Source organism: Cuculus canorus, chromosome 20 (genome assembly GCF_017976375.1).
Source record: "Cuculus canorus isolate bCucCan1 chromosome 20, bCucCan1.pri, whole genome shotgun sequence".
Classification (NCBI taxonomy): domain Eukaryota; kingdom Metazoa; phylum Chordata; class Aves; order Cuculiformes; family Cuculidae; genus Cuculus; species Cuculus canorus.
The window spans coordinates 293,527-313,809 of NC_071420.1; the positions used below are offsets into that span (position 1 = coordinate 293,527).

A 20,283-nucleotide genomic window follows, 5' to 3' on the forward strand; every position below is an offset into this window, starting at 1 on the left:
TTGGCTCTTTCTTGCCCCATGGCCACCCTGGCTTTTTCTTCCCCGTTGCTACTCTGGCTCCTCCTTGCCCCTTGGCTCTTCCTTGCCCTGCAACCACTCTCGCTCATCTTTGCCCAGTGGCCACTTTTGCTTTTCCTTGCCCATGGCTACCCTGGCTTTTCCCTGCCTCATGGCCAACTCTGGCTCTTCCTTGCCCCTTGGCCACCCCGACCCCCCCAGCCCCGCGGCCACCTTGGCTATTCCTTGCCCCTTGGCCTCCCCGGCCCCTCCTAGCCCCATGGACACCCTAGCCATCTCTGCCCCCCGCCCTCCCCCGCTGGCGGATCCCGCGGCGGGCGGGGCGGTGCCGCGGCGTGAGCACGCGCTGCGGGCGAGCCGCTGCGGCGGGCGGGGCGGGGCGCGGCCCCTTTAAGGCGCGCGGCGGCGGCGCGGGGCGCCCATGTGGAGGTGCTCCATGCCTTGTTGTCCTCTGCTCCCATTGGCCCGCGCCGCGCTGACAGATTGTAATGGGCCGCGAGCGCACTGCGGGGGGAGGATCGCGCGCAAAACGCGGCGGTCGGATCACGCCGCCGCCGGACCGGACCGCACCCCCCGCCGCGCCCGCCCCTCTCCCGCGCCCCCCGCCGCCGCCCGCCGTTCGCCGTCGCTCCCCGCCGCCTGTAGGGCCGCCTCGCCGCCGCGTTGCGGGGTCTGTCCGTTCCCGCCCGCCGCGTCCCTTCCCGCCTCGTCCCGTCCGCGCGGCGCCAATTCCTCCGCTCCGCATTTTGCCGCCGACCGCCGCGTAGTAGCGGGGCCGCGCCAGCGCCCGCCTGTTGTGTTTCTGTTGCCGCCCGCCATCTTGTCGCCAGCGCTGCTGCCGTCGGGGCCGCGGGGCGGCGCGGCGCTGCGGCCGGGCCCGCGCGAACGGCGAGGCGGCGAGGCGGCCGGGGCCCGCGCCATGAGCATCGAGACGCTGCTGGAGGCGGCGCGGTTCCTGGAGTGGCAGGCGCAGCAGCAGCAGAGCGCACGTGGTAAGGGGCCAAGCGGGACCGCGCCGCCTGACAGCGCGGTGGGGGCGGGGGGAACGGCCGAACCGGCGGGGAGAACCGTGGGGGGGGAGCGCGCCAGGGGGCTCGGGGCGGGCGGGGCGGCCCCCGAGCCCGCCGCCCCCGCCCCGCCTGCGGGCGCGCCCCGAGCCGCGCGCTGCGTGTCCGCGGGGGCGGTGCCGCAGGGCGTCACTGGCGCCGCCCGCCACCACGTGCGCGGAGAGACCCGCCCCGGGGGGACCCGGCGCGGCCCGCTCTGAGCTCGGGGACGGGACCGGCACCGCGGGGAGACCCGGCCTGGACTGCTCCGAGTCCCGGGACCGGCCCAGCAGGGAGAACCGTCCCGGGGAACCGGGGGGACCCGTCCCGGAACGCTGCGAGCCCCGAACCGGGATCTGCACCGCGGGGAGAACTGCCTGGCCCTCTCCGAACTCGGCAACGGGAACGGCACCGCGGGGGCACCCGGCCCTGCCCACTCTGAGCCCCGGGACCGGCCCAGCGGGTTAACCCATCTTGGCCCTTTCCCAGCCCCATACTGGGACCGACCCCCCTGGCGGAATCCGACTTAGCCCGCTCCGAGCTAAACACCGGCTCCGGGACCGGCCCGCGGGGAGACCCGGCCAGGGCTGACCTATCTTGGCCCGGTCCCAGCCCCGGGACCGGCTTGTTGCACTTGTCCCCGTTCTGAGCACCGGTGCCGTCCCATTCCACCCGCCCTGGTGGAGAGCCCCGGTGCCGTCCCGCTGGTCCCGTCCCGGCTGGGAGATCCAGTACTGTCCCGGCCTGGTGGGGAGTCCCGGTACCGCCCTGCCCTACCCGTCGCGGCGGGGAACTTCGTCCTGCTCCGTTCTGAGCCCCGGTACCGCCCTGACCCGATGGGGAGCCCCGGTACCGGCCTGACCTGGCGGGGAGCCCCATCCTGTCCCGTTCTGCCCGGCCCTGAAGAGAGCCCCGTCCCATTCATCCTGTCCCGGTCCTGTCCCGTTCCACCCGTCCCGGCCGTGCTCCGGGATCCGCAGGACCGGGCTGGAGAAGCCCTGCTGCCCCGCGCCGTGGCGGTGCGTTCTCCCCCCATCTCTCCCTCGCGGTGCCGCCGCCCGCCTGTGGCTTGTGCAGAACGATCGCCGCAAACGGCGCTGCGGGCGCTGCCGAGCCATTGTTGCGGTGATGAGTCATGCAAGAGCTGCGGGTTTAACCGAAAGGAGCCAAGGGGAGCTCTGCCCCGGCCCCTGGGCTGGCAAAGCCCCTGTGGCCGTTCCCTCATTGTCAGCATTGCCCGTGCTGTGGCTCGTGGGTGGTGAACATGCTCCAGTGCAGCAAGGGTTGGGCACACAGAACTGGCATTAGGTAGGGCTGCTTAACGCATCTTCTGCTGCTGGAAAAGGATTTGGTTATTATCCTGCTGCCCCACGTTATGAAAATGTTCTGTAAGCTGATGCAACAAGTGTGGATCTGGGGTCCATAGGATAAAGTGTCAGCCGCAAGGCAGGTGGGGCAGCGGTGACCCAGCGGCATTGTGTTGGGTACCCCCTGACGGCAGGTATAATTTCTAAGTGGGGCACGGACAAGGCAATGCAGCAAAAGAAAAGAAATAGGACGGGCTTTCTGGTTACAGGGAGCAGTGAGGGTGTTGGTTTAGTAGGCACAGTGGTGTTGGGCTGGTGATTGGACTTCACGATCTCAGAGGTCTTTTCCAACCATAATGATTCTGCGTGCAGAGATGCTGCTTTGTACCAAATCCAACACCAGGTAGGACCTGCCTGGGTGAGCTTCACAGCACCCGGTGTAGCGCTCCCTTGGCTGTGACAGTGTGTTTCATGTCCTGGTGGATTGCTCACCGTTACCATTTCTGCTGGAACAGGCATGTCAGGGCTGAACCATCTCGGGAACAGCAGCGTCAGTGCAAACGTGGCTGTTCAGGGAAGTCATGAGCACCAGGGAGATGTGTGGCATGCGAGGGAGGAGCTCACCACTTGAATTTTGGGTAACAAGATGTCCGGGAAAAGCACAAGCAGAGAAAGCTGGGAAAGACTACTTGGGCAACAATTAAATCATATTCTAGATCAGTTTCCTTCTTTCGCTGCAGCCTTCCTCTCCTCCCGTGTCAGATGCATGTCCAGAGAAGCTTTATGGTCTGCATTACACTCACAGTCACACTGCGTAACTCTGAGGATCCTGTTTGACTGTAAAATTAACCCGATTTGGGAACAGCATTAAAAATGTAAACTCAAACTGATGTAAGGCTGCTGGGCTGGAAGCTGACAGAGGTGCTGCTTGAGCTTAGGTGGGAGAGCAGGACAGGAACCTGTTGGGAGTCCCTGCTAATGTGACAGAGAGCGTGATCTATGGCTGTTCCTTGTGGGTCTGCCCAGCTGGTGTCCAGGCTTCCCACCAATGAGATGGTAAAACACCGTGAATCAAGCTGTTGCTTTTTGAAGCCTGGGAATAAGGGAGGAAAAGGTCTTCCATTCAGCCAAATGTTTCTTATCCTGTCTTTATGAGGAAGAAAACCGACAGAAGAGAAAAAGGGAAAGGCTTAGGAGAAAGGAGAGCAGTATGGCTTTGGGAGGGAAGAGGGTTAAGGTATGTCTGGTCCCTTTGCAGGGATTCCCAGCGCTGTGGAGTGCTGCGGTACTTGCACATGGATATGCAATGTGTGAGTTCAGCCACTCGCTTTGCCTGCATGGTGGGCGCTGCATATCTGGGCAGAGGTGCTGGAAGATCTCTTTGCACGTTCAATACTGAGATGGAGAGCTTTCTGAAAAAGGGTGATGCAGAGGATTCCCTGAAAGCAGACAGCGGCTGTATCTTCACCTTCTCCTTGGACTGGCCAGAAAGTCTAGTAGCTTTTGTCACTTCTTTATGTTCCTTTTTGTGATTGACAGTTACTGGGGTGCAGCTTGAATAACCTCAGGCTTTGGGGAGCAGTGCAGGGTTCAGCTGAGAGAGCTCTGAGGCTGCCCTGAAATGAAGTGGTGTTCGCCAGGGAGGAAGGTGCTGTCTGCAGAGCTGTGCCATCAGCACCTACCGTGTCACCTGCCCTGTCCTCCCACATGGTGTGGGGTGCTGTGTGACAGTGGAGAACCCTGATGCACTGGGAGGAGGCCAGCAGCGCAGACAGCATCGTTTTGCAGGTCTGCAGATGAAGCAGTGCTTGACGTTGGAGTCAGGTCCTACTGTGTTCGTCTTGGTGCTGCTTTCCACGAGCACACACAAGTTTCCGGATGCTTTCAAACCTCACAGAAGTGCTGCAGGATGCCCAGTTTCCGCAGCCGTACCAATGTCTTTGCTCAAGTCTGTTTGGCTTTCCAGCAGGTACACACCTGGCTTTTCCTGCTCCTTCATCCTCTTCCAGAAGTGGAAAATTAAACCATGTAGGCTTTGCTTTTCTTAATTTATAACCAGAGTAATTTTATTCAGTGCCTTCAGCTCTCGGAGGGCCATTTATTGCTTCAGGGAGGTGTTGGCTGTGCTGTTTGCATTGGGCTGCGTAGCTGGGGTGAAGCCCTGTGTGAACCACTCTGAGCCACCGCAGTGAAGCCCAGGCGGTCTTTAAAGCAGAGCCTGCCCTGCCATCAGCCTCTGCACAGCAGAGGCACTTCTTCTGTCTCTCAGTGATCAGACACTGCCTACAGTGTGGTTCAAAGTGTGTCTGCAAGGTGTTCACCCAAAAGGTGGTTGAATGTTGCATATTGTATGTGTCAATAGTTCAGAAAAACATCATTTCAAAATGGTGAAAAAAGTGGAGTCTAAATATATCAGCTTCAGATGTACCGGTAAGAGAAAGAGGACAGTCGTGATCAGGACCTTGGGGTGAAAAAGCCTTCAGTGCGGTAGGGATCCTGGAGTCGTGGTGTTGGTTTCTAAACTGAGTTCAGGCTTTGCTGAAACTCTTGCTGGGTTTGGAAGGATGCAGCACTAGTGTTTGGTTGGTATTTCCCAAGAGGACTGGGAGCAAATGAACTGCAACTAATGGTCCAACTTAGAGGGAATTGTATGCTTGTTAATTAGACAACTTCCCGGATACATTTAATGATTTTTACATCTATAGAACCCTCACTCTTGATGCTACTTCAACATCATAAACATTTCTGCTGTTTACTGACTTAAGCCAGTGGGGTTTCGGGGCTCTTTTGCTTGTGTGCTTGTTGCAGATCCCCATTTGGTCCTGTGAGTGTGTGTGGTTTTGCTGTGTGCTTCGTGCTGGGCCTGCACGACTCAGAAGCAGTTTCTTACGGATGTGTCTGATGGGCTTGTGTTGATATGCAGAGGGATGTAGTGAAAATGAAACTTCAATGGGTTGGCTCATCATCTGAACTCCTGTTGATGCACTTAACAGATCTGTTCTTCTGTGTGATGGCAAACGTTATATAAAGGGTGATGCTGGTAATGATAGAATCGTAGAATTATTTGGATCTCATTTGTGGGGGAAAAGCCAACAGACTTGGGGAGGTGAGGGATCAGTTGATTTTATGCATTTCTTGTTATAATGTGAACACCATGGGAACACAGACAATAGCACCTGCCCTGATGCACACCACATTGGCCACATATTTCTGCTTGTTTGGGGAGTCACAATTTTGAAATGCTTGTGTCCCATCCATATCTGTGCTTTCACGCTTCCTTGTGTCATTGCTGATAGCCCTGTTCTCTGTACGCAGGTGGCTCGTGGGCACGTAAATGCCTGTGTGTTTAGAGATGCACAAACCCACAGATGGAGGCCTCTTTGCTGTCTGTTATTTGCAAACTCCAGAGACATTTGACTTGAATTAGAGGGTGGCTGATTTCGTTGAACTTAAGTTAATCCAAGAATGTTTCATGACCTAAGAAAACATATTTATTTATAATTGCAAGTAACTGATATTTGTTTTCTAAGGGTTTTTTTCGCCATAGATGCTTGTGTACAACCCATACAGCTTGCACTCTCTGCTTTGCGTGGTGCTGCTCAGTTATGTTTATAGCCTTTTGTGTTTTCAGACGTTGCCAGCAAGGGTGGTGACCAAAGAGTAAGCATGGTCCTGGTCTCTTCCCATCTCATCTCACTGCAATTTTTGGCACACGTCTTAATTGCATGGGACTGATAACAAGCTGCGTAGTGACCAGAAGAATTGCCTTCAGCTGTAGTGCCACCCACTTCATGCTGAGGGGTGAGGAAGAGGAAGGACCAGCTCACACCGAGCGCCCGTTTTCCAGCAACAGCATGGTGCTGTGCTCACTGTGGTCCTCTTCTGGTGTCTCTCACCAGCACAGTGTTCAGGCACATCTCCAGAAACTTAGCAGGGCGTGTAGGCCAGAACTGGCTTGTGCCTGGCCAGCTCAGGATGCACACGGGTCCTGGGCATCTCTGTGTGCATGCGGGTGTGGCCTTTGTCATCGCTGGTGTGCTGCGGGCAGCACATCCACCTGGATTCCTTTCAGGAGGAGTTGAAGTGCCGCTGGACCAGGAGTGCAATGTTTATCTTTGCTTTAAAGGCTTTCAGGTACTCAAGAGGGAAGCTGCTGTCCCAGGGGATGCGAGTAGCACAGTGGCATGGGGAGACAGCTCTGCTAGACGTGAACTCAAGCTTGTCTTTCTGGAGTCTGCATGGACCTGCTGAAACCATCGAATAGACCGATAGCAGGCTGGCTTCTGGGAAATAATTACATTGCGTAATCCTAACCTGTCCTGTTACTCAGGTGCTAGAGTGGCTGTTGTGCTCACCTTTTCCTTTTTTTCCCTTTTTTCTTTTATGCTGAGTGCAAACCTGGTATAGGTGGTCAGGCCGAGTAATGAAGGGTAAATGAGCTCCACTGGCTACAGCAGAGGACCCTTCCCAAATCCAGTGTCATCTGCACAATCCATCTCTCCTGATGCACCAAAGTAACTCTGTTATCTTGTTTTGCATATCAGCACTGCTGTCACAGGTCAGCGGCAGGGCTGGAAGTGGGAATCTGCTTTCCTTACCCCTGCTGATGCCCTTTTGTGGCTTGTGGGGCACTTCAGTTGGATTTTGTTTATAAAATGCTGAACTTCCTGAAATCTGACAAAGCTCCGAATCAGAAACTGAAGAGAGTTCTGATCCTCTCAGTGGCACCTTGTGGCAGTGAGTCCTACTGTGTAATCATATTCAATATCTGGAATGGTTTCTTTCATTTTCATTTGTTGCCTTTCAGATATTTGTAAAAGGTAGTGTGCGTGCTGCCCACCCTGCGTGCTGGTCTGAGGCTGTGGGTCAGGGCAGAGCCACGCATGCAGCTGCAGTCTGAGGGAAGCAGGAAAGCTGCGCATAAGTTGTCCTTCATTTCATATCCTTGCCCCCTCCTGTCTTCTGTGCACGTACAGGCATACAGGTGTGCTTAGAAAGGAAATGCTTATACAAATACAAAATATGGCATGTGCAGTTTACAGGTCTTCCTTGCTGTAAAGAAGGGCAAAATTCCCCTCCACTTGCTGATAAATTGTTTCACAAGGGATATCAAAGCATTTTGTTGTCCTTAGTTGAACTTGCAGCACTTCTGAAAGGTCACAGGCAGAAGAGCTGAGGTAGAAGGACGTGAAATGCCTTACCTAATGCTGTGCCTTGGTAAGGTAGGGAGTAGGGTTGAGCTTTCTGATTCCCCATGTGTGTATTTCTGTGCGTAGAAGAAGCAAGGGACAGAGCGAGGCTCTCCAGAAGGACCTTGGCAATGTGGGTTGATGCCTGGGTGCTGGTTCTGCTCAGGGTGGTGAGAGGTGCTGGAGTGGAGATCAAACTCTGTAGTACTCACTCCCACCTTTCCAAAATCACACATTATAAATAGGGCCATCTGAATTCCATGTCCAGTGTAGGAAATTTTGGTCACATTTTTGAATACGTTTCCTTCGTATACCCCTGTAGAATTGCATTCTTGCTTACGAAGTCTGGCAGACTGATCTCCAAATACTTCTGTGGCTCGGAATACACCAGGTTTTCCCACGGCAGCACAAAATACTCCCTGGTTCAGTTGACCTCACACATTGATGCAGTCCCATCACCACAGGAGAATGCTTGAGAGGATTCAGCAGCACCTCACATAGATCAATTGATGATTTAGGTACTGTCAGACAGTCAGGCTAAGCAGGTATCTCCCTCTGGAAAATCTGCTACCAGCTGACAGCTTGAAGAGTTCAGACTAGTCTTTTGCCCTGGTTGTGATTAGCTTTGTTCTCTCTGATTAAAATGACATTGGTCAAATGGCAGGATCTGGCTAGCAAGGAGGTGCTGTAGTTTTAGGCCTGGTGTAGGTTGAGCTCTTGTCCAATTACAGGAAGCTGAGTGAACAAAGCCCACAACAAACATTTGTCATTAGGAACACATGCCTATTGCATGTCTGGACCGTCAGCAGAAGATGCTGTAGAGTCAAGGGTTTTTGTGGAGAAAGTGGATAGACTCATAGTGGTGCTGTATTGTGTGCTGGAGGAGGATGTGGCCTCCTCTGAGAATGTGCTCTTCCCCTCTGGTACTGGCACACAGACTCTGAATGACATTGACTTCAGGAAGAGCCTTGCTGTGTGACTGAGAGCAGTGTCAGTGTGAATTCAGAGGTAGGGATAACTGCCCTGGTGCAGCCCATTTGGGTGATTGAGGAAAGCTTCTGGCTTCTGCGCATGTGTGGTGTGCTATGATAGGCAGATTCATGTGGTTGGATTCTTATTTCCTTTACTCTCCCAAGTCTGGAGATAGGATTCTGAAGAGTAACCTGCACATTTTCATACCCTTCCCTGAGAAGAGCGCTGACTTATATGAGCAGCCAGTGAAAATAATGCCTGGCACAGTCCTGGGATAGAGGTGCAGCAGTGGGCTGTCATTTTTGTCATGGGGATAGAGGAATGGTATGTGAACTACTGTTGAACAAATACGCTTGCAGAACAGGGTGGTAATTAACCAACAGATCCAGTTTTGCCCTGACTCAGCATATGACATGAAGTCATTCAACCTGTCTTTGCGTCAGTTTCTAGCATGTGTGAAATACAGGCAGTGCATGGTCTGACTTAAAAAAGTTTGCAGGCCACTTGCATGCTGAGGGTCAAAGAGCTGCTTGCAAGCAGTGGGAGAGGTGAGGTCTCAGGGTCTCTTCTGCAGGCACGTCAAGTACCTGGGCTTTCTGTTTCCTTTATAACGGGGTTTAAGTCAACTCATGTTTACCATTCTTTTCTGACCAGTCAATATGGTTCTTGGCTGTGTTTCTGCGGACTGCAGGGTGTCATGCTGTCCAGGGCAAGAAGGGGAGACTGTGGTTTCGTCCTATGCATTGCAGGCAGTGAGGTTGGGTCCTGCCTCTCCTCAATGCCTTGTTTGCTCGGAACTGTGACACGGCAGTTGTTCAACTTGCTAATATCTGCCTATCAGACTGCATTACTCTGTCTTCATTTCTTAAAAATGCTGATGCCCAATGGAAAAGCATTTCAATTTTTCAAATGGAAACAGCTTTGCCGGTTGTCTGCTCAGATGAGTTCCTCAGGCAATGGATCAAACACCTGTCTGAGCCAGTGCTTTTCTGTACGTTACCCTGAACTCCATGGAATGGTACAACAGGAGTTCACATAGGTCCAGCCTGGCAAGCTGCTGTGCTGCAGCAGAGAATGTGCTCTGGAAGGCACTGGAATGCTCTGTATATATGCCAGGCTGTCCACAATGATCTTATTTTCTTAGCAGTCTTGATCTGTTTTCTTTTCCTTTATAGTACTGCTAAATCCAGGCCCTTTGTTTCTTTCTTCTGTCCGCTATGAGTTAGTTGTAACTAAAATGCAGCTAAAATGACTATCTGGAGCCGGTGCAGGGTTTCAGTTGAGCACTGGGATAGCAAACTAAAGCACAGTGTAAATTATCCATAGAGATTTGAGAAGCTGTTGCTTTGAGAAACATCTGCCGGGTATTATTTGGTTATGGTTGATTCTTCATTGGGGTTTAGGAGATGAACTACAAAACCATGGTGGTTTTGTTGAAGGGTAATACTTACTTCCTTGTAAGCCATCGGTCTCCATAAAGAAGGAATAAATCATGTCTGCTGCCTAGAATTTATCAGGCAAGAGGATCATCTCGTTTTTGGAATTTATTTTGGTTTCTAAGAGTTTACTTTGATTTCTAAGAGTTACAGATAAGCCCATCACACAGAAACCACTAATGCTCTGTATTTGTTGGTGCTAAGGAGGGATTGTTTATGTGAAGGCTGATTTTTCTTTGCTTTTACAGATATGACATAAATATGTCATCCTCTGCTTGACAAAACGGAGATTTGAGTATTTTTGTTGTTAATAGTGAATGATGACATTATCTGTGGATGAGGTGTGAAGAGTGTGTGGTATGCTGGCATGGTGAGGAGAGCCCGGCAGAGAGCATCAGGTCTCTCAAACTCGGAAACTGAAATCCCAGTAGGGGTAGCATAGTTCTCACTTTTGTGGAGTCTGTCACAAACTTTGAACTCCTAATCATGAGGCATTTCAATATCCTTTGTGAAGAGCATGCTTTTAAAATACAGCTTAGTCTCTCTGTAAGAATGCAATGTTTGTGGCCCAGTCTGTGTTGATAGAAGGCAAACGGGACATGTTGTTAGCAGGCTGACCTGTGAACACAGCATCTAGATGAGCAGCAGCAGGGAGTGGTCGCGCTTAAGAGTGTTTGAGTGCCTTGTAGATGGCTCTTCCCTGGGGTCTCGCCAGTGAGGGCACAGCAGGGAGCCCACAGGATTCCAGGGAGAAGTGCTATGTCTCAGGGCTGCCGTATCACCAGTGGAGAGGCTCTGTGTGAAGGCACTGAACTGTGATTTTAGCAAAGATGGGAGAGAAATATTGGGCTTGTGTGGTGCTGCCATCAACTAAAATTCGCCCGGACTTGGAGGCAGAAGTCACAGTTTTAAAGGAGTCTCTGTACTCCAGGTGCTGGCAAATGCTGGCAGCTGTTTGCTGGCTTGGCCTCTTGTGTCAGCAGCCTGGGTTATGACTCAGTCAGTTTGGCTCAGGCTGAGCATAACTGGTTTCCAGTACTGCTGACTCTGTTCTTATCTCCCATTTCCTGGTTCTCCTCTGCTGAGTCTAGGAGCTGCAGAAACAGAAACCAACCTTCAGGCTCTAGCCTGCCCTTCCTCTCAGCGTGGCAGTCCCCTTCCTGAGTGTGGCCGGGCCAGCCTTGGGGATGCAAAACCTCTGGAGTTGCTGTCTGTCCCCAGAACTTTCCTGGTACGGACCACAAGTGACTCCTGTGGGTGGTGCTGCTGCAGAACCTTCTCTGGTTCTGTAGCAATTCACGTGCGCAGTAAAAGCTCACAGAAACATTGAATGATTCAGAGAAACACTTCAGACTATTCAGAAAGTTCCACTGTGGAACTGCCAGTGCCTGACAGTTCATGGAGTTTAGTAATATTCTCTGTTTGTTGGGGAGGGATGTTTGAGCATACGTACAGCTGAGATGCTTGATTTGGCGAAGGTGTGTGCTGCTGATAAATTGAGTACTGATAGTGTCTCTGGTACAAAATAGGAGTATTAAAAAGTATTGAAGTTCCTTCCAGGCACACTCGTGCAGTGCTCCCACAGCAGCACTTTGACAGGAGGCTCCATGCCGTACCCTGGCCATGGCTGAGCTGTGCTGGCCCAGGAGTCACATGTGGTTCTGCCTGTCCGGCTGCTCCCTGTGCTGGCAGTGCCTGCTCTTACAGAGGGGTGGGTGTTTCCAGGACAGGCAAAAGGGAGGAGATAAATTTAAACCTAGCAGATTATTAGGTAACAAAGTTTAAGAGAACCTGGCACTGTGTATTCCTGGACCATCAGGGACCTAAAATAGCAGCATCTGCTAGTCAGGAGCGCTGACCCTGTTCCTGTGTCCTCCTGTTCAGGAGGACAGGATTTGCTGTTCTATCCTGTTGCTGCTGGCTCTGCTGTCGTCCTCTTTTGCAGTATATGGCCTTGGTGTCTCAGTCAGGAGGCTGAGATCCTTGTCTCTTGTCATGTGGGCCAGTTGGCAGGCAGTATTGTGAGGGCAGGCTGGGGTTACTTGTCCTCACACCTTGGCAGTGGTTCAGACCCCAGGAGGTTTTGCAGGGCTGGTTCATTCCCTGGGTTTGTTCAGTTCTCAGTGTCTTTGATAGGAGGGCCAAGAGTGGAAATTACACAGTTTTAGTGTGCACCTGCGATCCAGCTGTCACTCAGAGCCCAGGAAAAAGCCCTGAGCCTTGCGTGCTTCCTGCACAGTGAGCTTGCAGAACCTGATGTACCAACTACCCTCCACGTGGAAGAATGAGCCATGTGTGCCTCCAAGCACACTGTGCACTGGTTACCAGACACTGGCTTCATCTGGATCCGTCAAGGAAAGTGGGCAAAGTTATATGGGAAAACAAAGAACTCTTGTAGGCCTTTATAAAGCCTGTCTTTAGTTTGTTCGCAAGGTGTGAGTACAAATTGAGCAGGAGACAGAGATCTTTGTAGCTTGGTGGGAGTGTTTCTGTCCTGAAGCGGTGCATGTGTTGTGAAGAGGAGGCTTAGTGACCCTGCACTCCTCTCCCTGGCAGTGGGGTCAGCAATGTGGTTCCTTTTTGCCTGTGGACAAGTCAGACACAGGAGACAGTGCCTCACTGGTGTCAGATTTGGGCTAAAAAAATCTATCCCTGAAATGAACTCTTTAGCTGCAGGGAGCTCAAGATTTGCAGCACCAAAGGCCATGCTGGCAGCCTGTCAGCAGCCCCGGGGCTGCACCTGCTTCACAGAGGCATTTACATAAATATTTCTGATCGGTGTTACACGCTTGTAACCTCACTTCCCTGGTCTCTTGGCTTCCCCGACAAATGAAAATTACACCTAGGAATTCCACCGCTGCACTAGAAAGCATTGTCGTTAGCACAGACTTTAGCAGCAGGTCTCCTTTCTAGATCCTCTCCTCTGCTGCTGCAGCGTCACCGCCAGCAGCCAGTGTGGGAGTGAATTCAGCATGATCAGGTCCTGCTCTCCCCATCAGACCTTGTGCAGTGCTAGGAGCTTCCATTAATCAACTTCTCTGCTGCTGCATTCCTGCCCAGCACGGTGTGGTTTTGTATCTGACTGAAATTTGTGCAGGTTTCTATCCGGCAGGGGCTGGCACCCGGGACGCTCACCCAGCTACCTGTGGTGCCCCAGCGCTGGCTGCGCGGCCAGGTGCGCATGTAGGAAACACCATGAGTCAGCAGGTCACCAGGGTTGAATTTCCTCCTGCGGCCAGTGCCAAGGCCAGCACGTTGGCTCTGGCTGCAAACCAAGCAGCAAAGTGGAGCAAAAAAACTGCAGACAAAGGGCTTTTACTTATTAGTTATCGGTGTTGTTTGATGGAACCGGTGTGAAATCATGGGTAGCTAAAATTTATATTGTTTCCATTTGGGTATTCCTGCTGGGGGGTTTGCCATCCTGCCCCACTTTTCTTCTTCCTTTAAAGAAATGTTGATAATTGCCCTGAAATGTTTTTAGAAAATATAGAGAAATAGTGCATTCAGACTCTGAGCTTCTGCTTAGACAACCTCACGTTTTAGAGTCAATCGGATCACTTACCTAATTGGTGCTACGAGCAGTTGAATTAGAATTTTTGTTTGAGTCTAGGGCAACCACTGGAAAAGCACTCTAGATGTGAGATCCTTCCAGGTAACTGGATTTCAGTGGCGTCTTCCCAGGGCTGGAGCCTGGAGGTACGGCCCTGGCATTGGAGCTCAATGCAGGTGTTGCTTTCTTCCTGTGTGGGTGCTGGGCAGAATTTACTCTGTCATCTGGGCGCTTGATGCAATTCCTGGTCTCATGAGGCATGTGTATTCCGGCTGTTGCTGCGGCTGGGTGATGAGCTGGGGCTGCTAAGGTTTGTAAGGGGCTGGGCTGCCCTCCTTGAAACTCATGCTGTGTCTCTTTGGGTGCTTCTCTCCATCGGGTCTTGGATCCCCTGCTGTAGGCCTGGGGTGGCTCTGGACAGAGCTGTTCAGGCAAGCAGCGTTGGGTCAAACTGCTTTAATGAAGTGAGACTTCACCTGGAACCCTGTGTTCAGTTCTGGAGTCCTCAGCACAGGAAGGACATGGATCTGTTAGAGCAACTCCAGAGGAGGCTGCAAAGATGATCCAAGGGCTGGATCACCTCCCATCCAAGGATAAGCTGAGAGAGTTGAAGTTGTTCAGCCTGGAGAAGACAAGGCTGCGGGGAGACCTTAGAGCGGCTTCCAGTACTGAAAGGGGCTCCAGGAAAGCTGGAGAGGGCCTCTTGATCTGGGAGTGCAGAGACAGGATGAGGGGGAACAGTTTTAAGCTGAAAGATGGGAGATTGAGATGAGATCTTAAGAAGATAATTTTTCCTGTGAGGTTGGTGAGGCACTGGCACAGAGAAGTCTGGATGTTCCCTCCCTGGAGGTGTTCAAGGCCAAGTTGGATGGACTTTGAGCAACCTGATCCGGTGAGAGGTGTCCCTGCCCATGGCATGGTGTTGGAACTGGATGGGCTTTAAGTTCCCTTCCAACCCAAACCATTCTGTGATTTTGTGAAATAATGATATATGCTGTAGAAATCCGGGGCTGCATGGAGCTTCAGGAAATCACATTGCCTGTGAATCAGGGGCAGTGGTACTCTGTGGTCACGTGTACCAAAGGTCATTCAGAATGCTGAGTAAAAGCTTTTTTCCCTTTTGTTACTCTCTGTTGGTATTGCACTGCACACCTCAAAATGAAAAGCTGGGTGAGAAAGCACCCAAGCAGTGGCAGGGCCCCTTGGGTGCTGGGGAGGGCTGGGCAGCTCTGTGGCTGGAGAGGTCACCTCACAGAGGGTCTTTTCTACTGGTTCACTTGTATTTAATATAGCTGCTACTTGAAGATGATCGGGGGTGGGGGTGTTGAGCATAACCTGGTAATTCCAGGTTACAGTATATGTGCATTTCTGTCAGATTTCCTGTGTACACACTCAGTCTTCAGTATTCCAGCCAAGCCCAAGCTTCTGCTGTGTGCAGGCTCTTTTGGGATGTTTCTTAGAGCTTCCTCTGTATTACCTGATCCTGGCCACTCTGTAGTAGAACACAGGTACGAGAACACGTGCCTCATGTGTCTGATCCCTTGCTTGTTGAAGAAAGGGTTTGTTTTCCAAATATTTCTATGCTATTGGGAAGAAGTTGTAACTCCAAGCATGCTGTTGGTGCAGCATTTCTTGTTGCGATTCCTTGGAGGCATTCAGCAATGGGATCTGCTAAGCTTCATGGACAGCAGGTTTGGAGAGATTTGATTAAGGCTGCGAGACGTCAAGATGCTGGGGCCACTGGCGCCACAGGACTTGTATAAATAAATTTCACTGTGCCACGTTCACACAGTTAAAGCCAGAGACCTGGATCACATTTAATGAGGTTTATTTTGCTAGTTGGGCCACATGGGTTTCATTTACTTTGTCTGGTGTTGTGAAAACATAGGAACGTTTGCACATCAAAGCCAAGTTTAAGAGCTTGAATAAAATCTACAGCAGCAGAGAAGTGCCGTGGTGGGTTTGTATCAGTGTAACGTCCATTGAGCTCAGGTTTACAATGGGTAGTATAAAATACAAGGTGTTTTAACCTAAGGAGCCTGTCCTGCAGCTGCCGTTTGTCTTTTGGCTGTTGAGTGTCCTGGGTCAGCACTGGTAGCAGTGGACAGGCACCAGGCTCACAGGGATTCTCTGTCTCCCACACACAGGCTCTAGTTTAGGAGGCAATCTTGAAATGCATGGTATTTTCATGGGATGCTGTAGTTGAGGCTGTTCTCCAGGCTTGTCATTTCCTCACTGGAAGTGAACAGCGGTGTTGGCCTTGGTGCTGTCACAGCATCAGGGCAGACTTCTTATAAAATGCTCAATAACTCTGTGCCAGTTTAAAAACAGAAAAGGAAGAACTGGAAGTGTTTTGTTGTGGATTGATTTCTCCTGCTGTACAGTAGGGCACAGTGATGTGTTTACATGTGGACATAGGCAAGGGAGAGCTTGGGGAAGGTGTTGTAGAAGTCGGCATTGCTTGGGGTGCCAAGTCTGTCCCTGCAGAATAATCTAGCACTTCCTCCAGATCCCTCCAAGGAGCAGGCACAAGCTCCCAGCCTCTACTGCCACTGCTCTCAAGGGTCCATTAATCTTGTTCAGCTCAATAATCTTCTTCCTTGGCAGAAAAGCTTTGTGATTTATGTGTTTGGACCTTGGGAGTGAGCAGCGGCTAGGTCAGGCTGTTTCTCTCCACATGGTGATGGGACGAGGCAGAAGAAGGTTGGTCTGCTGGTGCATTTCTTTTCATCTGCTGCTGTGATCGTGGTGTCCCCAGAGATGTCGCTGTTGCTGCAAATGGCGGCGGAGTCAGGAGTCACTTCAGCAGCAGAGTCTCAAGGGCTGAATGTGAGAGCAGCATGTATTTTATATTGAAAGAGTCGATGCTGGAATGAAAGGACAATGTGTGAAAGGTGCAGCATGGCTGAGACCTGTGATGGATCTCTAGGGGCACAGGCCCTGCCTTAGGCTCAGGACGTGCTGTGCGCCCTATGTCGCCCCCCACCATCTCCCCTTCCCTCACAGCAGTGCAGGCAGTTGGTCACTAGCCTGGTTACAGGTCTGTGGATGAGGAAGGTCAGAGAAGCTCGCTCCATTAATCACTGTCTGTGTTTCTCTTTCAGAGGAAAATGAGAAGCATGAGAAGCTCTGCCTGGAGAGGGAGCAGGAACAGAAGTCCACCGGCAAGGCCAGTGTGCCGCGGACAAACAGTGCCATTCCCCTGGAGGAGCCCCAGAGCGAACTGCTGGTGCCCATCTCCCCTCCAGCCTCGGTGCCCCCACCACCCCCGCCCCTGGCAGCCCCCATTTCAGTCATTCCCATCCCTGTTGTCACCAGCCCTCCCCAGCAAACAGCCCAGACCACCCTATCCCCACCGCTTGTGCAACGCCACCAGCCCCTCATAAGCACTCCCAGTGTCACTAAGGAAGCATCTTTGGTTGCGCCAGTCATCCAGAGGCCACCAGGCCCACTTCTGCCAGATGGGAAAGCTTCTACACCGCCATCTGGCAGCCCCAAGCTGCAGCATTATGCAGCGCCGGTCCTGGCCATTTCTCAGCACCATGTGGTCCAGCAGCCCATCCAACCCCAGCCTAACCAGCCCCTGCAGCACCCAGGAGCACCTCCACAGCTTGGGGCTCTGAAGCTGGCGCCAGCAGAAGATATGAAACCAAATGAGCAGAAGAAGAGACCTGGAGGGTGAGTGCACCTTGTATATGGAGTCTTCTGAGAGGGAACAGACAAAAGTGATACTGAAAGCTGCGTTGACCTGGAGCAGCTACTGCTTTTGCAAAGAGTTGTCGGATCAGAAATGCCAAGATCCGGGGATTTTTGGATATCTGTTTATTTGATAGCAAGGTTTCTTAGCTTGATGGGTTTTATTTCCTGTCGGACTACAAACTGTAGGATTATGTACAAGAATTTTTTTCCAAGCCAGAACTGTAATAGGAAGCAAGTCCCAGCACTGCCTGTCTGGTCTTTGGTGGCATCTGGTGTTATGTTTGGCAAAAGATCTCTGCTTATACTGGTCAGGGAAGTTGTGCAGCAGTGCTGCTTGCAGGAACTTTTTTGAAATCTGGGAAGTGATCTGGGAGGTTTTATTTTCCAGGACAGAGAGATCACCTTAGCTATTTCAGCTTCTTAGCACTGTAAGTGCAAAGGGTCTCCTGCTTATTCAGAACTTCAGCTGGAAGGGGCTGAAGGCTCTTTAATCTGTCCTCACCCTTGGTCAGGACTTGTGACTCTCATGTTTCTCCAGGTTAGTGTTTGTCTGACTTGAATTAAAGACTGTAGCTGTAGAAGCTGTATTCTCCTTAGGTGGTCATTTCCAGACCACAGTATCCTAATATGTAGTCTGGTATTATTTCTTGTGGACTAGGAGAACAAATCATTCCCTTCTTTTCAGCAAGCTTTTACGTGTTTCCCTTGGCTGCTCAGTTTTCCTTCCTGCAGGATAAATGATCTAGATCTTTTCAGTCCTTCCTCCTGGGCCATCTTGTCTAGACCTCTGACTGTTCTCCCCACTGCCTGCTGCTGGCAGCTGACTCTTCTCAGTGGTGCTTAAAATGAGGCTCTAATCCTGGGGAGGCTGAGCAAAACATCACTCTCTCTGTCCTGCCTGTTCACAATAAAGCAAATGTACCCCTGGTTCCAGGGCAGGAAGGGTCTTGTCAGGCGTTCAGAGGAGGTGCTGCCAGATGGAACACCAGCTGGAGTCCCCCTCTTGCTGTGCAGTCTTGTCCTGCTTCAGTGTGGCTCAGGCTGCTGTGCTGAGACAGACCTAGCGGAGCTGGAGGCCTCGCTGGTTGCTCTGGTCCAGCCAGCTTGACAAGTGCCAGCCAATGAGATGGACAAAATGCAGTCTTTTCCAGGGTGGTGACCCATTCAGGAGAAATGTTTTGGCCAGATCAAAATTTGGTCTTACCTTTTGCTCTCTCATCTGTGAAACTCAGTATTTTAAATGTCTCAGAAGGTCAGGACGTGGCAGTTCGCTTCCTTTTCCCCAGGTCCTCTGGTCCTTACAGTGTTTGCTCTGAGCTGTAATGCAGAACCGCTGTAACCCAATATTGAGAGAAGCCTGAGCCCAGGCCCGTGAATTGGTGCTGACCTTCCTGGTGGGCAGCTTCCAAGGAGCGGTAGTGTTAGTATAATCCTGTGGGAGCAGGAATAGGTGTGAGGTTTAGAGAACAAAAAGAGGATTTGTAGTGTCTTTTGGGATGTAGAGATCCCAAAATATATGTAGGGAAACAGTGGAACTAATGTAGGTAAGAATTCAGAAAGATTGTGGCCTTTGTAAAATGCCAGTGTAATTCGTCTAAAATAGATTGTGATCTCCAGAGCTTGTCTGGAAAACGCACAGCTGCAGAAAATGATATATGTATTTGTGCTTTAATCAAGCAAACCTGTCACTGATGTGTCTGTGGGGTTCAGATGAACTTACAGGGGTTTCTATGGCCTCGGGGTTCACAGTGAGGGCTGTGGGGAGAGCTGCTCTCTGGGCAGCAGGCACTGGGGTGGCTGTGGCTGCTCCAGCAAAATCACTCTTGTGCTGTCCCACCAAGCTTTGCTTCCAGGGAGCTGGAAGGGTCATTGCCCCACTGCAAAATGTGGCATCACTGCTGTGCCTGTGCCACAATTGGAGCATTTTTACCACTCCTTGCTCCCCAGAATCGCTCCTTTAGATGTAAGCACAGAAAAGATGTCTTCTTCAGCTTGTTAATGTTTCCTGGGAAAAGACTGGCAGATATTTGTTTTTAAATACCCGAATATTTATGAAATATCAAGGTACCTCCTGAAATGCTCACCTTGATGTCAGTGTATTTTCAGCCCAAGGCAAATAATTACTCCTCATAGCGTATGAAGGTATTTGAAATCACTATGTGTCTAATGCACTTTATCACCACTGTAGCTGAAAAACTAAGATACTATGAGTTTGTTTGGCTTTTCCTAAAAGTATTCCTGTGATTCTGATGGTGGGGACAGACCAGAACCACAAGGTGTAGAAGCTCAACCCGGTTCTTCCTTTAGCAGTGACTGGGGGACTTCTGGATTACTCCATTCTGTATTTATGCTCAGCTGTGTTATTTCAGGCACAGTAAAAGCCTAAAGCGGTTTGAAGTGCATCTGCCAAGTCCTGTACACTTCAATTTGAAATGGCAGAAGTTTACCCCACTGGAGCATAGGCGTAGATCAGAAATGGGTCAGAATCTGGGCTATCTAGTATTGTGTAAATACATGGAATTCCTCCTTTGTGTCCTTCCCTGCTGTTGGTAGGAGCTGTTTCTGTGTATACACACACGTTATACCTGTTTGTATCTTGTGTGCGGTACATGCGTAATGCTTATCCTATCTAATATGCGTATGAAGTACAGATTTTGTTGTGATACATTATAGGTAGAAATACATATGCAGCTAATATTTAATCAGTGATATCTGAACACCTCTATTGCTTTTTAGTATTTACCTGTATATCCTTGCCACACGCACTGTTTAAAGTACAGGTTGAATGGCAGTAGTTTTATACCTGACACTGAGTTTATCTGTGTTCTGTTTGGGTTACAGGGTTGGGACCAGGGAAGTACATAATAAATTGGAGAAGAACAGGTGCGTAGAAAGCCAGGGGTTTGGGGTTTTGTATTGTAATTCCGTTTCCTTTTTTTTTTTTTTTTTTCTGGCCTATATTCTGTCAATATTTGTTTGGCTTTGGTGGGGTTTTGTTTGTTTGTTTTTTTAACAAATAACATGAACAAAATTCTTAGTGACTTTTAATGAATCTTGCAGTATTGC

The 20,283-nt window shown here is 51.0% G+C and overlaps 1 protein-coding gene across 1 annotated transcript in view; it reads left to right on the forward strand.

Annotated features, from left to right (window-relative positions):
• Nucleotides 1–424: 424 nt before the first annotated feature.
• MNT (MAX network transcriptional repressor) overlaps nt 425–20,283 on the forward strand; it is a 45,184-nt gene continuing 25,325 nt past the window's right edge. Inside the window, exons 1-3 of the mRNA XM_054084865.1 lie at nt 425–1,010; nt 16,623–17,196; nt 20,059–20,100. Coding sequence (XP_053940840.1) covers nt 440–1,010; nt 16,623–17,196; nt 20,059–20,100 — 1,187 coding nt within the window. The 5' untranslated portion in view covers nt 425–439. The remainder of the gene's footprint in view (nt 1,011–16,622; nt 17,197–20,058; nt 20,101–20,283) is intronic.